Consider the following 19,236-nt stretch of genomic DNA (forward strand, 5'->3'; position numbering starts at 1 on the left):
CATTGACAGATATTGATATAGGTTATCCATTTACCGTTTTGCATGAAAAATCGTGATGAAAAAGGTGGCATGTTGCTGTTTTGTATCAGAGGCACTTGGTTCCTGCTGCTTCTGGCCTGTCTGCTCCAAAGTCACTGTCGCTAAGTAACTCTCCCTGTTCTAGGAGTACCACCCCAATAATGTCCTCTAGAAATGCCAACTTTAAAATGGATATTTCTCTTTGAGTTTTTTAAATTCTATTTCAGTTTTAGTGTACATTTTTTGATTGGCCCAGTTTTCATATGTGATGAAGGATATTTTAAACACTTATTGGCTTACAATGGCAGGTATAGGGCATTTGGGGATTTGTGGTCTAAAGCAAGAAATGTACTGTGACATTATGCCTCCAGAGGCTTTACGTGTGTATAGTTGCTAAAGGAAATACATTACTGGCACAATATAGAAATTGATATTTGTGCTCATAATTGTGAATAAACACTACAAAATTTACCTATTCATACATACAGCCTCTGGAAATATATCACTGAACAAGCCGTATTTTGTTATTAAATTTCAGAACCATCAAAAATGCATTGGCTTTATTCCACAGCTATTTAAAGAAAACAAAGATGTATTTCTTTTAATTCTTTATGAAAAATTATTTACAATATGAGCAATAATCGTTACAGAATTTGATACTTTTCTTATAATACACTTTCCTTTGTGTTGAGTGGACGGCTGGCTTGTGCTATATATGCTCACATTGCATATCGTTCCAGGTTCAAATAGTAAAAATTGCCGTAAAAAGCCATATTGCCAAATGTAAAGCACCGCACAATACCCAAGTCACCGCACCACCTACCGGTTCTAGACTGATATGCGTTCGTTTCCACACTCTGTCCGCAGGGAAACTGTGGGACTGCACAGCTGCACAGTGCAGCCATTCGCTACACTGTGAAGGCAAAGCTGCACAGTGCAGCCATTCGCTACACTGTGAAGGCAAAGCTGCACACTGCAACCATTCGCTACACTGTGAAGGCAAAGCTGTACAGTGCAGCCATTCGCTACACTGCGAAGGCAAAGCTGTGCTGGAACACAGCAGAAGCAGAAAAATGCTCGGCTGCCAATCAGCGAGAAACCAGGAGCGTTATTTCATGAATAATCTGGAGCTGCTGACATTCAGTCAGCCGCAGCCTGCCAAACACACAAACACAGCGCGACAGCGAGATCACTCTAAATTCAGGGTTCTATTCTGCACCACACTGACCAAAAACAGAACCAGAAAGGGAAGAGGAAAACTGCATGCCTGATTCACTTTGTGACAGGTGCTAGGAGAGACGATGTGTACAGGCAAATGTACCAGAGCACGCTGCCTCTGACAAATCTTCACCAGCTTTCATCCCGTTTCCCAGTTGGTGTTTTTGGTGACAAAAGATGTTCAAACTTCACATGTACATCTGCAGCAGAAGCCTTAGCAACTACAGAGCATTGACATTCGTGAAATTCTGCAAGACAGTGTTACTTCATTTAATAAAATAAAAAAACATAACAATGTTGATTATGGACAGGTCTTGCTTGGGCAGTCCAATGTGACATAGACTTAAATCAACTCGGTTAAATATGAGGATGGTGAGGGGGAAAAAAAAACGCCTGAGGTAACAGGATCTAGGACTGCAGTTGTGTAGTCAGTATTGTGTGTGAAAATCAGTTTTTAACCCAGTTCCTGTACATAGCTGCTGTTTGATGTACTGTACAACCCATTAACAAGGACATTTGTAAACTGGTTCATCAAGGAAATTAACATCTTAAATTGTTTTACCACTACAGGACATTGAATAGTAGTACACTAGTAGTATTCCTAAAGAAATACAACATTAACAATAACCACCTTGTTCCTTATATACCTATTATGACTGTGTGGCCTTTTTTCACATCACACTAAACAGCACATATTACTTCTGACAGTGAACATATTAAACAAAAACCACATTCAGCTAAATGCTAAAAGTAAAACAAGAGTGGCTAGTGTTAACATTATATTTTACAGAACTACTCGGTATGCATTTGAGAGCTTTTCAGACATGGAGTGAACAAGTAAGCACCACGCGTCCCAGTTTGTCATAGGTTTGTAACAAAGACGTGAGCTTGCCGACTGTCTGTAGTGGGGGGGGGGGGGGGGGGGGGGAGAGACAGCATGCCACCTACGGCTCACTCTCAGCAGCTAGGTAAAAGAAACGGCACATCTCTCATGACAAATAATTAAATTAAGGTCATCATGTGATATACAGACACAGCCATAAAAACATAACATTGTTTTTAACATCAGCCAACATACCGTAAAAAGGACACAAGGTGTTTTTTTTTTGTTTTGTTTTTTTTTTGTTTTTTAAGTGCAAGAAAAGAGGCATCTGTGGAAATGAGCCATCAGAACAGAAATGGTGAAATCCAGCGCAGGTATGGCGAAGCTGGGTGAGGATGAGGATGAAGAGGAGGACACGTGGACTGTGGCGTGAAGCCTCGTGTGTGAAATCAAACTGCGACACCGACACCTAAATACCATCAGTTGCCTGCATGCTACAGTGGCAATCAGCACACGGCAGTCAGGTCAGCCTAACTCTGGCACTTTGGGATACAGTCTGCACAGCTTATAGAAGCCTGAGGAATGTTCTACTAGGAATTTGGAGTAGAGGTCAGAGATGGACTAACATTAGCTGGCCAACCTGATCACTAGCAGAACAAACTCAAAGCTGAGCCTCTAACAGCAGAAACCCTGTACCATTGTGAATAAATGCCTCCAGTAATTTAGATGCATGTAACTGATCCACCTAGCAGTCTATTAGTGCATAGGGGTAATGCATTGTGTAAATATTCTCCCATCGTTAGGGGCTGTAGATGATGCACACACAAGTGCCAGAGCACACTCAACCACGACTGACTGGTTACAGCTGACTGCCACCGCAGCATTCTGGAAACCTTCGCTGATCACATGGGCTGATCTTGTTGCCATGGTGAGGACCGAGGGTGCGATGGGGCTCCAGCAGCAAGCTCAGTCTGAAGCTGGGGGGGGGGGGGGGGGGAGGCCTCGCAGATGCCTCAAGACTGCCAAGTCAACGTTCGCGCGACGAAACGGAGAATCCCGCCGTGCCGAAAGAACACAATGTCCATCTCGCTCTCAAACAGGACGATCACTCTGAAGGCCTTTCCCGAGCTGGTCTACAAAACAACACCACAATCAGACAGCTGATCATTAAACCCACACAGAGACTACTGGTTGCATTACTGTATCACAGCTCTTTGGTTGAATCCGTGCTGAGACTGCTTTGGATGACCTACCTTGACGGTGAGCTCTTGTCGTGGGGACAGATCTTCCGGAAAAGAGACGGAGAACTTCTCCTTCCCGCAGAGCTCCAGTGAGTCGGCACTCTCCCCGGGCAGGAACTGCAGGGGCGCGATGCCCATGCCCACCAGGTGGTTCCTGTGCATCTTCTCAAAGCTCTCAGCAATCACAGCCCTCACGCCCTGCAGCACACAGCGCAGAATGCAGAATGACTCCCCTGCAGGGCCCAGCAGTGTGTAAAGAACAGAGAGGTGAGCAGTGTGTGAAGAACAGAGAGGTGAGCAGTGTGTAAAGAACAGAGAGGTGAGCAGTGTGTAAAGAACAGAGAGGTGAGCAGTGTGTGAAGAACAGAGAGGTGAGCAGTGTGTAAAGAACAGAGAGGAGAGCAGCGTGTAAAGAACAGAGAGGTGAGCAGTGTGTAAAGAACAGAGAGGTGAGCAGTGTGTAAAGAACAGAGAGGTGAGCAGTGTGTAAAGAACAGAGAGGTGAGCAGTGTGTAAAGACCAGAGAGGTGAGCAGTGTGTAAAGACCAGAGAGGAGAGCAGTGTGTAAAGAACAGAGAGGAGAGCAGTGTGTAAAGAACAGAGAGGTGAGCAGCGTGTAAAGACCAGAGAGGAGAGCAGTGTGTAAAGAACAGAGAGGAGAGCAGTGTGTAAAGAGCAGAGCAGTGAGCAGCGTGTAAAGACCAGAGAGGAGAGCAGTGTGTAAAGAACAGAGAGGAGAGCAGTGTGTAAAGAACAGAGAGGTGAGCAGCGTGTAAAGACCAGAGAGGAGAGCAGTGTGTAAAGAACAGAGAGGAGAGCAGTGTGTAAAGAACAGAGAGGTGAGCAGTGTGTAAAGAACAGAGAGGAGAGCAGCGTGTAAAGAACAGAGAGGTGAGCAGCGTGTAAAGACCAGAGAGGTGAGCAGCGTGTAAAGACCAGAGAGGAGAGCAGTGTGTAAAGAACAGAGAGGAGAGCAGTGTGTAAAGAGCAGAGCAGTGAGCAGCGTGTAAAGACCAGAGAGGAGAGCAGTGTGTAAAGAACAGAGAGGAGAGCAGTGTGTAAAGAGCAGAGCAGTGAGCAGTGTGTAAAGAGCAGAGCGGTGAGCAGTGTGTAAAGAGCAGAGCAGTGAGCAGCGTGTAAAGACCAGAGAGGAGAGCAGTGTGTAAAGAGCAGAGAGGAGAGCAGTGTGTAAAGAGCAGAGCAGTGAGCAGTGTGTAAAGAGCAGAGCGGTGAGCAGTGTGTAAAGAGCAGAGCAGTGAGCAGCGTGTAAAGACCAGAGAGGAGAGCAGTGTGTAAAGAGCAGAGAGGAGAGCAGTGTGTAAAGAGCAGAGAGGAGAGCAGTGTGTAAAGAGCAGAGAGGAGAGCAGTGTGTAAAGAACAGAGAGGAGAGCAGTGTGTAAAGAGAACAGCAGTGAGCAGTGTGTAAAGAGCAGAGAGGAGAGCAGTGTGTAAAGAGCAGAGCAGTGAGCAGCATGTAAAGACCAGAGAGGAGAGCAGTGTGTGAAGAGCAGAGAGGAGAGCAGTGTGTAAAGAGCAGAGCAGTGAGCAGCGCTGGGAGTTGCTGTACCAGCAGGTAAGGTCCTTTAGCAGCCCAGTCACGGGAGCTTCCAGAGCCGTACTTCCGCCCTGCCAGGATGACCAGCGGGATCCCCTCCTTCTGGTATCGATCGGCTGCCTCGAACACATCCAGCTGTAACACAGAGCACATCCTTGAGCACATCCAGCCATAACACAGAGCACATGCAGCCATAACACAGAGCACATGCAGCCATAACACAGAGCACATCCAGCTGTAACACAGAGCACATCCAGCTGTAACACAGAGCACATGCAGCCATAACACAGAGCACATCCAGCCATAACACAGAGCACATCCATCTATAACACAGAGCACATCCAGCTGTAACACAGAGCACATCCATCTATAACACAGAGCACATCCAGCTGTAACACAGAGCACATCCAGCCGTAACACAGAGCACATCCAGCTGTAACACAGAGCACATCCAGCTGTAACACAGAGCACATCCAGCCGTAACACAGAGCACATCCAGCCGTAACACAGAGCACATCCAGCCGTAACACAGAGCACATCCAGCTGTAACACAGAGCACATCCAGCCGTAACACAGAGCACATCCAGCCGTAACACAGAGCACATCCAGCCGTAACACAGAGCACATCCAGCTGTAACACAGAGCACATCCAGCTGTAACACAGAGCACATCCAGCCGTAACACAGAGCACATCCAGCCGTAACACAGAGCACATCCAGCCGTAACACAGAGCACATCCAGCTGTAACACAGAGCACATCCAGCCGTAACACAGAGCACATCCAGCCGTAACACAGAGCACATCCAGCCGTAACACAGAGCACATCCAGCTGTAACACAGACCACAGTAAATTATTCATCTGTGAGTTCTAGCAGTAAATTAGCATAAGGCAATATCACATCCATTATCCAGTGCCAGCAACACCAGGGGTTCCTGGCGGTGACTCACGGTCTGGCCTGATGGGATGTGCACGGTCTTGGGCCCAGTCTTGCTTATAAAGCGGTTCTGGAGCTTGATGCTGGCGAAGGTGCCGCGGGTCATCACTGCGTCGTTTCCCCTCCGCGCTCCATAGGAGTTGAACTCACGCGGCGTGAGGCTGAAAGAGCAGTTAACCGCTCAGCTGAGAAACTGCATACAGTATGAACACCTGTACCTGACCCCACACATTCAGGCCACTGACTGCTCTACAGCTCAAAGAATATTTATTAGTTCATAAAATTAAGTTTTTACAAAAATGGCTAAACTCATTACTACTGAGGACCTTAAAATACAGTGCAGAAACTGGAAAGGGTTCAAACAGTTTTTGAAGCGTGCCTGATGGGATGTGATGTCTGGAGCTCTGGATCAAATACAAATACATTGTGCTGTCCACATTCGGACTTCATATCCCATAATTCACCACCTGTGAAACTTTCACTTTGGAATGCAGGTGGAGCAGGTGGGGGTTAGTTTCAGGAGTTCTTACCGCTTGCTCAGGAGGTACTTGGCAGCAGGGCTAACGCGGGCTATACTCCCAGCAGGGGAGATGTGATCAGTCGTCACCGTGTCTCCCAGGAACAACAAGGCGTGGGCATTATCTATGGACTGCAAGGCAGGCGGCTCTTTTGTCTGTAAGCATGAGAAGAGCCCTTGATCAATGAGAAGGGCATGAGGACAGCCTGACAATACAATTACAAGTGATGATCTCTCTCTTCTGAGAAGAGTTTCAGGTTTCAGACCTGGGTCGAATACGTATTTGTTTTGGATTCAAATACTTTTCTGTGCTCTGTTGATCTTGCCTGGTGAAACTGAGCCTGCCAATATGACCAGAAGGTGGAGTTTGCCCTTTTTTAGAGTATTTCTTTGGTTCCAATACACCAGACAAGACCAGTAAAGCGTAGACAATTATTTGAATCCAAAACAAATACATATTTGACCAGGTCTGGTTTCAGGATACAAGGAATCCCTGAATGAAACTCCAAAGAAACACTGTTACGTAAGAGCATTCATACTACTGGCATTGGGGACACTTGAGCTGAAATGGCCTTAATCAAAGGCCTTAATGCACTGACAGTTCAGGAGAAAAACTTCACTCACAAGTTTATTAAAGAAAGGAGGGCACCGGATGTACGTGGATTTGGGGTCCCAGGGGAACAGCTCTGACTCGGGGGCTTCCAGGTTGTTCCACAGCCTGTTCCCTTTCTGAAAAGCAGTACGAAGAAACCAGTCAGAACGCAAGCGGAACAATGAGCTCCTCGAGGGTGCCTGGACGAGACCGCGTGACCCACCTCCATTTTGAGCTTGAGGTCTCTGAACATGGAGGCGATGACGCAGTGGCGCTCTGTGTGCTGAACCTCCTCTCTGCTGGGCCACACCTCCCGCAGGTACACCTCCTTACCATCCGAATTCACACCTGGGTCAACGTACACACCCTCAGATTAGACACGCGCAGGGTCCCTCCAAAACCAAAGCAAGCGCTCTTTCAACAGGCAGGGTCAGTATCCCGAATCCCAGGGACTTGGCTCACGTACCCAAAGGCTCCGTCTCAAAGTCGATGTCTACGGTGCCGGCGATGGCGTAGGCCACCACTAAGGGCGGGGAGGCCAGGTAGTTGGCACGCACACAGTTGCACAAGCGCCCCTCAAAGTGCCTGTTTCCAGACAGAACTCCACACACAACCAAGTCCCCCTGCCAAGACACCACAGCACAGGGATTAGAGCCCTTTACAGTCACTGTAAATCCATGAAACCAAACAATAACAAATAATACCTAATGAATTTAATGTTCAAAAAAGAGGAAAGAATATACTGAAAAATGAAAACATGATGGAATTAAATTAAATTAAATTAAATTCACATACGTAAATTAAAATGTGACTCCATATTTGAAATACCTGTTTAATGGCATCAACAACAGAGTCCGGTAAGGGAGCGGTGTTCCCTACACAGGTGGCACATCCGTAACCAATCACCTCGAACCTGGAGCATTACAATCAAACAGACAGCAGATGAAAAGGACAGACTGAACACCAAAGGCTATAAAAGATGTATATGTCACACACAAAACCAAGAGTCCGGTAGCCAGTCTGGGTAATGGCAGCTTCTCACTCTAGCGCAGAAGCACTGCGTGTGGTGTGTATGCGGTGTGTATGCAGTGTATATGCGGTGTATATGTGGTGTGTATGCGGTGTATATGCGGTGTGTATGTGGTGTGTATGCAGTGTTTATGTGGTGTGTATGTGGTGTGTATGCGGTGTGTATGCGGTGTATATGTGGTGTGTATGCGGTGTATATGCGGTGTGTATGTGGTGTGTATGCGGTGTTTATGTGGTGTGTATGCGGTGAGTATGCGGTGAGTATGCGGTGATTATGCGGTGTGTATGTGGTGTGTATGCGGTGAGTATGTGGTGTGTATGCGGTGAGTATGTGGTGTGTATGCGGTGAGTATGCGGTGTGTATGTGGTGTGTATGCGGTGTGTATGTGGTGTGTATGCGGTGTGTATGTGGTGTGTATGCGGTGTGTATGTGGTGTGTATGCGGTGTATATGTGGTGTGTATGCAGTGAGTATGTGGTGTGTATGCGGTGTGTATGTGGTGTGTGCGGTGTGTATGTGGTGTGTATGCGGTGTGTATGCAGTGTATATGTGGTGTGTATCTGGTGTGTATGTGGTATGTATGCAGTGTATATGTGGTGTGTATCCGGTGTATATGCGGTGTGTATGCGGTGAGTATGTGGTGTATATGCGGTGTATATGCGGTGAGTATGTGGTGTATATGCGGTGTGTATGCAGTGAGTATGTGGTGTGTATGCGGTGTGTATGTGGTATGTATGCAGTGTATATGTGGTGTGTATCCGGTGTATGTGGTGTATATGTGGTGTGTATGCGGTGTGTATGTGGTGTGTATGCGGTGTATATGTGGTGTGTATGTGGTGTGTATGCGGTGAGTATGTGGTGTATATGCGGTGTGTATGTGGTGTGTATGTGGTGTGTATGTGGTATGTATGCAGTGTATATGTGGTGTGTATCCGGTGTGTATGTGGTGTGTATGTGGTATGTATGCAGTGTATATGTGGTGTGTATGCGGTGTGTATGTGGTGTGTATGCGGTGTATATGTGGTGTGTATGTGGTGTGTATGCGGTGAGTATGTGGTGTATATCCGGTGTATATGCGGTGTGTATGCGGTGAGTATGTGGTGTATATGCGGTGTGTATGCGGTGTGTATGTGGTGTGTATGTGGTGTATATGCGGTGTATATGCGGTGAGTATGTGGTGTGTATGTGGTGTGTATCCGGTGTATATGCGGTGTGTATGTGGTGTGTATGCGGTGTATATGTGGTGTGTATGTGGTGTATATGCGGTGTGTATGTGGTGTGTATGTGGTGTTAAACGGCAGCAGGCGCGGTACACACCCAAGCTGGCCGAGGGAAGGCAGCACGCCGCTGGCACTGAGGTAATGCGTCACCATGCCGCTCCCTGGAGCCAGGCTGGTTCTGATATAAGGCCGTACCGCTAAGCCCGCCGCTACCGCCTTCTTCGCCAGTAAACCTGCCGTTGCAAACAGGACACGCAGTCAGTCCAAACCTGCCCCTTCCAGGAAGCTGACATCACTGAAACCAGTTCAGCGGCTCACATTTACTGTCAATTTGCCAGGTTTAGCAGCTATAAGCAGAACTTCATACAGTGCACTAAATGAATGCGATATGCTCATTATAACTGTCAGTATTATTAGTGACGACTGAAATTGTTGCTAATGCCAACAGTGTTATTAGCGGTCATTCGCAGAGCTAGCCTAGCGCGTCTCACCTGCAGCCAGCATGACGGAGGGGTTGCAGTTGTTTGTGCAGCTGATGATGGCGGCGATAACGACGGAGCCCTGCGCCAGCTTGTACTCCTGGCCCTCGTGGACGAAAGGCATCAGCGTCGCCTGCTTCTCCGCAGGAACATGGAACCCTTTGAAGCCCACCTGCAAGACAAAGTGGGAAATCCAGCTCCAGATCTAAAGACTACTGAGCAGCTCGCCGGCTTTGAAAGCTCTATGGCTCTGAACCTGCCATCTGTAAAAATGCAGTGACACAGGAGAGAGGCCAGTTGGCTTCATGATGTCCAAATCAGCACTTCTGGTTGCTCTTCACAGCTCTGCATGAATATGAGATGTTAAATAATTAAAATGTTGTAAGTAACGTTAACGTACGATGCTGCTATCACCTGCTCTTGCCCTGGACTGTTAGACAGACACAAAGAACAAAGGAACCGTTACATTGAAATGAGGTGGCCGCTGAGCTGTATGGTGTAAGACCTGTGAGCTGCTACAATGTTAGCATACTTCCACCACCTCACTGAAATGATGTGCCTCAGAACTTTACAATGAGGCTTTCACACTTTTTCCTGTCTGGGCAGAGCCAGCGCACTCAGGTGTACCTTCTCGTTCAGGCAGGACAGGAAGTCCGTCTTCATGTTGCTGACAGCCACCCGGTCCTGGGGCCTCTTGGGGCCACTGACGTGGGGAACGATGGAGCCCAGGTTGATTTCTATTACCTGGAGCCAAACCAGAGGACATATCACAGCTTTAATTCTTCTCCGATGGTCACTTTTTCTGATCATTTATTTATTACCCTTGCATTAGAAATGCAAATACACAAATAGCATTTTGACTACAGTCAATACAAACAGGACTAACAACAATGCACAAAATTAACACACAGTATATCAAGGCGATTCCAATGTTCTACAAAATTTGGAAGCACCAATAATTATTGTACAATTATAAAAACAGGCAAAGCCAGTGAAATGAAAAAGCAAGCTTTACCTCTGAATACTGTGGATCTTCTGATGGGTCCTGATATGTTCTAAACAGTTTCACAGCCTTAAGGTACGCCTCCAATAATTCAAGTTTCTCCTCACTAAGGTCTAGGGAGGAAATGAAAACAGTTTGTGACAATTACTACTACTAGATAAGGGCTAAGCATATCAATTACCGTGATGATGATGTCAAAATCAATACGTGCTACTCATTTTCTACCTTATCATCAAAGTGAAAGTCTCTCCTATCAGCCATTCCTTGTCTTACAACATCAACACTGCAAAGACAGTGCCTGGCTTACTCGTTTGCTTAAAGTGCTTCAGTGTGACATCATCGACAGGGAAGAAGCTGACGGTGGCGCTGTATTCGGGGCACATGTTGGCGATGGTGGTTCTGTCTGGCACTGACAGCTGGGAAACGCCCGGTCCGAAGAACTCCACGAACCTGCCGGCGATCCCGGCCTGGCGGAGGTGCTGAGGCAGAATGGAGAGACAGGTTACCCACGTGCCCGTGCCGCTGACCGAGACGCCCTGCCCCCTCAGAACTGCGCTACCTTGGTGATCCCCAGCACGATGTCTATGGATGTGGCCAGCGTGCTGATGGAGCCCACCAGCTTGCAGCCCACGACCTGGGGCAGCGTCAGAGAGACCGGCTGGCCCAGCATCACCGCCTCAGATTCGATACCTCCCACTCCTGAGAAGGAATGCACAAAGGCATGCCATTTTTATGAATTTACTGGAATTATACTGACTGTGTTACATCGGATATGAAGAGTGCAGAACAAGTTCTGTTCAAGAACAAACACTCTGTAAACGTATCTTTATTTCTTTGAGAAACTGCATTTGAACACAGCATAAGTGATTTGATGCACTTTCTGGTGGAGAAATATTCTGTTGTGATGGTGCCTTCAGGAAATGTGTTGTGACAGTTAATTACAACACAATTACAGATAATGTCATCGATTGGTCAAAAGTTCTATCCTGCATTTACATTTCATTTTCTTGTCTTGCTCATCCAATCAAAGAGCACTTCCAAGTGACGATTGATGCTGTTGCCTAGCAACACAATTCCACTCGGAAATTAGCCAGGCTAGGTTTCATATCATTAAAATGCATTACTATGCAACGTAACTGACAAAAAATATCAATCTCAAGAAACTTTCAAGTCTCTAAGTAGATTTTCATACAGTACAGAAATGAATGGAAACTACTAGCTGCCTGGAAGGCAAACAAATTGTTAGGATAAACAAACGCAAAAATCTAAAAAGCTGTTCTATGCTTTGCAAACTGGATTGCAGCAATGTAAAGTACAATAAATTTGTAGTAAATGGGCTTTAAAAACCAAAATACAAGGTATTTAGCTGTACGAATGGGCGATATGTGGAAGGTCTCACCCCAGCCCAGGATGCCCAGGCCGTTGATCATGGTGGTGTGGGAGTCTGTCCCTACCACACTGTCAGGGCAGACGAAGCCATCGCGCTCTTGCACCACCTGGGACAGGTACTCCAGGTTCACCTGGTGTATGGCACCAGTGTCCGGGGGGACCACGTTCACATTCTTAAAGGCTTTAGAGCACCACTGGGAGGGAAGGACACACACGCCATGAGTCACCTCAGCAAAAGTGTCACAATGTCAAATCTTCCCCCGGCCTACACTGGTTGCCAAGTATTCTCCTTAGTGTCTCATGATACTGATTCATAGTCAAGCATTAAACATAACATGAAGCGGAGTGGTCTAGGAAACCCAACTGAAATAGCAGCAAAATTTCTGTAATATTCTCAACCCTTAATTACAAAATAACTCATCATTGCTAGAAAGTAGCGCAATAAACTACTGGCTAGCAGCAGCAACTTCTCCTATTTTCCACTTGTGCTAGTAGCGGTCTCACCTTAAAAAACTGAAGCCTCTCTTTGTTTCTCATCAGTTCCATTTCTTGGTTCTTGAGGGCGGTTTCTGGTCTGTTGACCAAAAAAATAAACAAATTGTACAGTGAGAGGGTGATACTATTATGAGTGGTATAGAGTGAGAAGGTGGGACTATGAGGGGTGGTATAGAGTGAGAGGGTGAGACTATGAGGGGTGGTATAGGGTGAGAGGGTGAGACTATGAGGGGTGGTATAGGGTGAGAGGGTGAGACTATGAGGGGTGGTATAGAGTGAGAAGGTGGGACTATGAGGGGTGGTATAGAGTGAGAGGGTGAGACTATGAGGGGTGGTATAGAGTGAGAAGGTGATACTATGAGGGGTGGTACAGAGTGAGAGGGTGAGACTATGAGGGGTGGTATAGGGTGAGAGGGTGAGACTATGAGGGGTGGTACAGAGTGAGAGGGTGAGACTATGAGGGGTGGTATAGGGTGATATAGGGTGAGACTATGAGGGGTGGTATAGGGTGAGAGGGTGAGACTATGAGGGGTGGTATAGAGTGAGAAGGTGAGACTATGAGGGGTGGTACAGAGTGAGAGGGTGAGACTATCAGGGGTGGTATAGAGTGAGAGGGTAAGACTATGAGGGGTGGTATAGGGTGAGAGGGTGAGACTATGAGGGGTGATATAGGGTGAGACTATGAGGGGTGGTACAGAGTGAGAGGGTAAGACTATGAGGGGTGGTATAGGGTGAGAGGGTGAGACTATGAGGGGTGGTATAGAGTGAGAGGGTAAGACTATGAGGGGTGGTATAGGGTGAGAGGGTGAGACTATGAGGGGTGCTACACAGTGAGAGGGTGAGACTATGAAGGGTGATATAGGGTGAGACTATGAGGGGTGCTACACAGTGAGAGGGTTAGAATATGAGGGGTGATATTAGGGTCTGAAACTATCACTCGACCACCCGCCAAAGGCAGGTAAATTATGTGTTGTGTGAACGGGACCAATGCACCAGACATATAGTCGTGTAGAAATCAAGCTACTGAAAAAATCCCGTAAACATGCATGGAAGTTCATGGGGTTACACAATCACAAGCATAGCTTCAGAACACAAGACTTCAACTCCCACACAAATCCTCGTGACACAAAAGAAATGGCGACATCACTGGGGTTAAGAAGAGGAATTCAAATGATAATGTTGAAGAACAAACCAAGGTTAAAAAAAGAAACAAGTAAGAAACTTTGGGCGTGGTAGAGAGTGAGAGGCTTAAACTATGAGGGGTGCTACACAGTGAGAGGTTGAGAGTATGAGGGGCGGTACAGAGTGAGAGTCTGAGGGTGGTACAGAGCGAGAGGGTGAGAGTATGAGGGGTGGTACAGAGTGAGAGGGTGAGAGTAAGAGGGGTGGTACAGGTTGAGAGGGTGAGAGTATGAGGGGTGGTACAGAGTGAGAGGGTGAGAGTAAGAGGGGTGGTACAGAGCGAGAGGTCGGCGGTCTTGCGTACTCGGAGACAGGCTGTAAGTGGAAGGGGCAGAGGAGAGGCGTGTTCTCGATCTGGACAGCGGCCCCGGGTCTCCCTGAGGTAGCGGGAGCATCGCTGCAGGCTCCCTTCCTGCAGCCCCTCTGGCTCGGTCTGCCACACTGGGAGCCGCGGAGCGGAGCTCCTCTGCCGGGGGGGGATTTGATGGGCGTGCTGTGGCCTTCTCCTCCTCCAGGGTTAGGAGCATTCTGAATAGCACTTCAGCAGAACAAAAACAAACACAATGCCTCACACGTTCACAACCGGCTGTACTACGCTGGCACTGCTGAAGGCCTTGTTTTATAAACACTTGGCATGTTCAATCACACCCTTTCCCTGGGATCCATCTTTAATCCTGAGATATTGAGCTGTCTCGTCCAACCACAGGATCTAGAGTTAGCATTAGAATAACAGAAAAAAAAACACGTTCTGCAGGAAGAGCAGGTTACCATTTACTAAAGTCGATCTGTAGCGAGTGGTCCACGACGAGATCGGTGGGGCAGGAAGGGTTGACCACATTGGGGTCGCCTCCATGGCTGGCCACAGCGTCTCTCATGGCAGCCAGGTCCACCATGGCAGGGATGCCCCTGTGTGAACAACACACCGAGTCACGATCCACAGTCAGAGAATGCTCAGACAGACCAGTATCACTCTGCTGCTTCCTGATCTCTCCTTTGCAGCACAAAAACGAGACCACACAGCGAACCGTCCGATGGTGGAAAATTAACACCGGTAAACAGTTCCTTTCATACCATGAAATGCGAGTAGCCATGCATCGCTACCTGCCTGCCAATTGCAGCCGTAGTGGGGGACAGTGGAGAGTCAGAGGGGGTGACTCACGTGAAGTCCTGGAGCAGGACCCGGGCTGGGGCAAAGGGGATTTCTGTGGAGCTCTGCTGCTGCTGCTGCCAATCCAGGATGTTGTACACATCCTCCTCCTTCACGTAAAAGCCGTCACACTTTCTGATGGAGGCCTCCAGCAGGACGCGGATGGACAGAGGCAGCGCATCTGTGCACGGGGAGTGTGATGGGAAACCACCCTCCTACTTCCCCCACATCGCATTCCCTAGCACCATATCTACAAGACACATCTGAATGGTGCCTGAATGTAATTCATTATTTTACAAATTAAGAAGCTGAGTAAGAGAAAACTAACTCAAGGCACACAATTGGATTTATAAATGCTCAGAGCACCAGCCAGACCGGTGAGCCAGTCTTGGGGATTGTACATAATATTTAACTTGCCATGGACCTGACATTATTCCGTTTTCTCATGAAACAATGTAGGATGCATGGGAACAGCAGTTAGACGTCAGCATGCATCTGGGTGACTTTACTCACCATATCGTTGGTCGTTAAGCTTCTGAGGACTAAAATATTTTTTATCTCCATATTTTTCGCCTTTCAAAGTGTCGATCAAATCGCTGAAAGGATGCCCTGTGAAAAGAGGAATATGTATCATTAACACCTCACCCCATTATCTTAACTTCCTTTTCTCATTCCAAGGTTTTGGTTTGGTACAATGCAAGTGTAAAACTGGAGTTTATCTCCAGTGCCTGAACTTGACCTTAAACACACTTATTTCTGTGGTCCAATACCACCAAATGCCTTCACAGCTTTATTGACACAGGAAGTCTTCTTCAAAATCAATAACTATTCTGCATTCCTGAGTTTTTTTGTTGTTGAAAATTTGCTGACTCACTCAGAGCAAAGTAACCACTTCCATTGTCAACAAAAAACATTAAAGGCAGCACAAACATTTCACATTGTGTAACGATTACCAGAGTCAAGGCTGTCCAAAATACTTGCTCCCCTGCACATGAAAAGTTGACAGACTCTGCGAGGCAACATATTTAGAGCTGTGCACTAACCCCACGTAGCAGCTCCATTCTTTGAAAAACTGAAAGCACCGTGTGAAGAGGGAACGCTGCCACAGAGCATGTTCAGATGCATCCACACAGAGCTCAGGGAGAGCAGGGGCATATTTGCACAGATTACTCTGCCTGTCAGCTCTTTTTAACCGGCACACTGCAGGCATCTATTATTCCACTTAATAAAAAAATCCCAAGAATGCTGTTCTTCTGGGCTGGCGTTCCTGCTTTTGATTTGAATAATGATGTTTGAAGAGCCTTAAAAACCTTAATCGACCTAAAATACATCCCTACTATTGATATAAAACAATGGTGAACCAGCAGACTTGCTGTGGCCATTTGAAATTATAGAAAGCATGAGGAAGTAGGTTGTTCATAACAATGCAGCAAATTGAATGGGGTACACAGACCACAGGTATAAATGCTGAAAATTAGGCCTACAAGCTGCTTCCTACCTCTAACACAGTTATTTATTTCCCCAGACTACTTTGTACATGTAGCTAACAGTGTCAAACAGAAGAGGGGGAAACAAGCCAGTCATGTTGTCAATATTTTTTTGCATTGAGTGGCCACAATGAGGAGTTTGTGTGTAGTGTAACCACAAGCTTAAGTAAGTAAAACACATTTTGTGTAGTTAGCTTTGAATGTGAAAATAAAAAGGCTGAAAACGGCTAAGAACCCACATGAAAGTCATGTACAGGTGGCTAGTTTTGTAAGCCAGGTTTAATTTACAATAAAGCAACAGAGAGCCAAAGTATTCCCATCGCGACCACCAAGAAACGAGTTTCCAATAGATATATTTGAACTACGGCCTATTGCAATGAAGTCTAACAATAACAAATTCCCAAATAATCATCTACATTGCATCTTGAAGATTGTGTCTTCCCACCCTACATTACCTTTCCATTTTGCCACTACAAAGGGGAAAAGCCCAGCGACAAAGAAAATGGCTGAAAACTGAAAAACTGGTTTGGTTACTGGAGAGATTTCCATATTTATTCCAAAGGTACAGGATAGGTTTACTACTAGCTTAAACATTAAAAAGAGCACCAAATATTCATGGTAACAATAGCCTATGCTCTAGCCCAGGGATTCCCAACCCTGGTTCTAGAAAAACCCTGTAAAAAATTCTGCTTTCAACCAATTCCAACCAATCATCTCATTCACTGAGGTTATTTAAAATGTGGGTTTAAGTTCCATAAATTTGGGCTGAAACAGATCCTAAGACAATGCATGATTTTCTCATTATGAACCAGTCTTTCTCCTAATTGTACATTATCCACTAATTGGTTATTGACAATGATCAGTCATCCCCATTTTCAGCAATTAGGAGTTCACTGAATTCAGATTGATAAACTATGCATTATGAAATGTAATTCTATTCATCTTTGCCACAGCACTCATTTTTAAGTAAAAAAATGAACAGCTCATTATAATGCAGGAATTGCAAATGAAGTTGAAAAGAAGACCAGCATAAACGGTGGTTTTCCCATGACCAGGGTTGAGCACCCCTTCTTCTAGGCTGTGATGTAGCGGTTTCTCAATTGGATTTCCACTAACTATTGTTGAAATCCAATTGAGAAACCGCTACAAAATATAGCCTAGAAGGAGGGGTGCCCAAAACTGGTCATAAAAAACCACCGTGTATGCTGGTTTTCTTTCCAACTTTATTTACAATTCCTGCATTATAATGAGCTGTTCATTTTTTTCCTTTAAAAAATGTGTTTTGTTACCTCGTACAGCTATGCAATTCAATGGAACATAACGTTTTATCCCACTCAGTTTCGGGGTTCCATAAATAAGTAAAGCCGGCTTTCACAGACATCTAGCTAACTTCGGTAATTCAGCAACTATCCACTTCTAGGAGCTTATTTAATCAACACTAACGGCGACAGTGCATCATTGATTGTAAAACAACTAAGAACATTTCTCTTGATGTGTGAGGTTGTATGTCAGTGTTTTGGGAGGGAACTCATCCTTATCATTCTTAACCACTATGCTGCAGCTCAGCCGATATGGGTAGATAAGTTCGGAATTTGGCTAGCTACCTAACCTTAATGTCATGTGCGTGAACATAATTCACCACGGCTATGACACGGACTGATGCAAAGTGGTTTAAAAACAAACTACCCACATTATCACAATTTATAAAATACTTCAGCTTCAGAAAATACACTACGCGTGATTTACTCTATGTTGCAGAACGTCGAAGTTAATTAATGTTACAATTACTAGCTATCCGGCTAACGCGCTGGAAAGCAGAAATAATGTTTTCACAGAAGGGATTATACCAACACGCCGCAGTACATACAGAGGGTTTAGTGGTACTTGCGTCAGATTAGTTAACAAAGGGCTCAGACTTTTATGCAGAGTCAATGACAGTCACGCATGGAACTATCTAGATTTAGCCAGTTACACCACTGGCCTGTAAAATCTATTTCATCTTTGCAAGCTACGTAGCCAGCTAGTTTGCTAACCATATTAACAACGCAAACAAAAGAACTAAACATAACACATGATGTGCCTGAAACACAACTGCCTTGATTAAAGAGATTCAATATTATGGTTAGCGTTCATTGATTTTAATGACAAGCAAGCACTGGGTTCAGGGGGAGAAAGCCGTAGACGCTATTTCCGGTTGGTTAACTGGCTAGCTACTAATAGCATACGGCAACGAGCAATGCTGTGAAGATGAGTGGCACAAATGTCATTATAGCTAGCGAACTAGCAACGTTAGCTCATATAGTCCAACGTATACCCACGGAATAATAAAATAATACTTCAAAAGAATCGTACAATAGTCTAACATTTATATGACATGCACATCAGTCTTCTAAGCTGCTGTCTGTTAACTGTACCCCTTTATTTAGCAATCGCTACTATTTAATTTAGCTTGACAACTCTCACCTCCTGATGCGGCAGCGAGCGCCATGATGGGTTCTGAAGTAGACACGATCGCCACTCTCAACCAAGGGAACACCTCCCCGTTTGTGGTCCAATCCCTGAATTAGACTACAACAACATCACCCGCCTACCATGGACATTTAACCCGTCATTGCCTAGTTATTTCCTGCTCCATAATTCTAATATTTTTGCATTTATACATTTTATTTTATGAAATAAGTTAAATACACGCCACAAAAATAAGATTAGAAAAGGAAAATTCACAAGAGATTTTTTTTTGCATATCCGGATATGCTTGGTACTTCTGATCAATTACAAGTATAGGTAACTCACCATGGGTACACAATTGAATGCCTAATAAAAAGCGCTGCCTTGTCATTAAACTTAGTTCTAATCATTCAGCTTCTATAATTAAACGAATCAGGTTGTTCAATTTTCGAATTCGA

General features: G+C 45.7%; 1 protein-coding gene across 3 annotated transcripts; it reads right to left on the bottom strand.

Annotated features, from left to right (window-relative positions):
- Nucleotides 1-563: 563 nt before the first annotated feature.
- On the bottom strand, nucleotides 564-18,896 carry ireb2 (iron-responsive element binding protein 2). Of its 3 annotated transcripts, XM_035395598.1 has the most exons (22): nucleotides 15,887-16,013; nucleotides 15,357-15,452; nucleotides 14,856-15,024; nucleotides 14,465-14,602; nucleotides 14,001-14,234; nucleotides 12,524-12,593; nucleotides 12,030-12,213; nucleotides 11,190-11,329; nucleotides 10,938-11,109; nucleotides 10,643-10,743; nucleotides 10,255-10,371; nucleotides 9,640-9,799; nucleotides 9,246-9,381; nucleotides 7,728-7,812; nucleotides 7,366-7,522; nucleotides 7,123-7,247; nucleotides 6,932-7,036; nucleotides 6,321-6,463; nucleotides 5,804-5,951; nucleotides 4,868-4,990; nucleotides 3,313-3,498; nucleotides 564-3,192 (listed from the first exon to the last, which is right to left on the bottom strand). In XM_035395598.1, exons 1-22 carry the CDS (start codon nucleotides 15,996-15,998, stop codon nucleotides 3,073-3,075), a joined length of 3,021 nt encoding a protein of 1,006 aa, XP_035251489.1. In that variant the 5' UTR covers nucleotides 15,999-16,013; the 3' UTR covers nucleotides 564-3,072. The 3 variants fall into 3 exon arrangements, with proteins under 3 accessions (XP_035251489.1, XP_035251490.1, XP_035251488.1); XM_035395599.1 differs by lacking the exons at nucleotides 564-3,192; nucleotides 3,313-3,498; nucleotides 4,868-4,990; nucleotides 15,887-16,013 and adding exons at nucleotides 5,208-5,684; nucleotides 18,794-18,896; XM_035395597.1 differs by lacking the exons at nucleotides 564-3,192; nucleotides 3,313-3,498; nucleotides 4,868-4,990 and adding an exon at nucleotides 5,208-5,684 and having other exon boundaries at nucleotides 15,887-16,051.
- Nucleotides 18,897-19,236: the final 340 nt, after the last annotated feature.

The sequence above is a fragment of the Anguilla anguilla genome, chromosome 16 (assembly GCF_013347855.1).
Source record: "Anguilla anguilla isolate fAngAng1 chromosome 16, fAngAng1.pri, whole genome shotgun sequence".
NCBI lineage: Eukaryota > Metazoa > Chordata > Actinopteri > Anguilliformes > Anguillidae > Anguilla > Anguilla anguilla.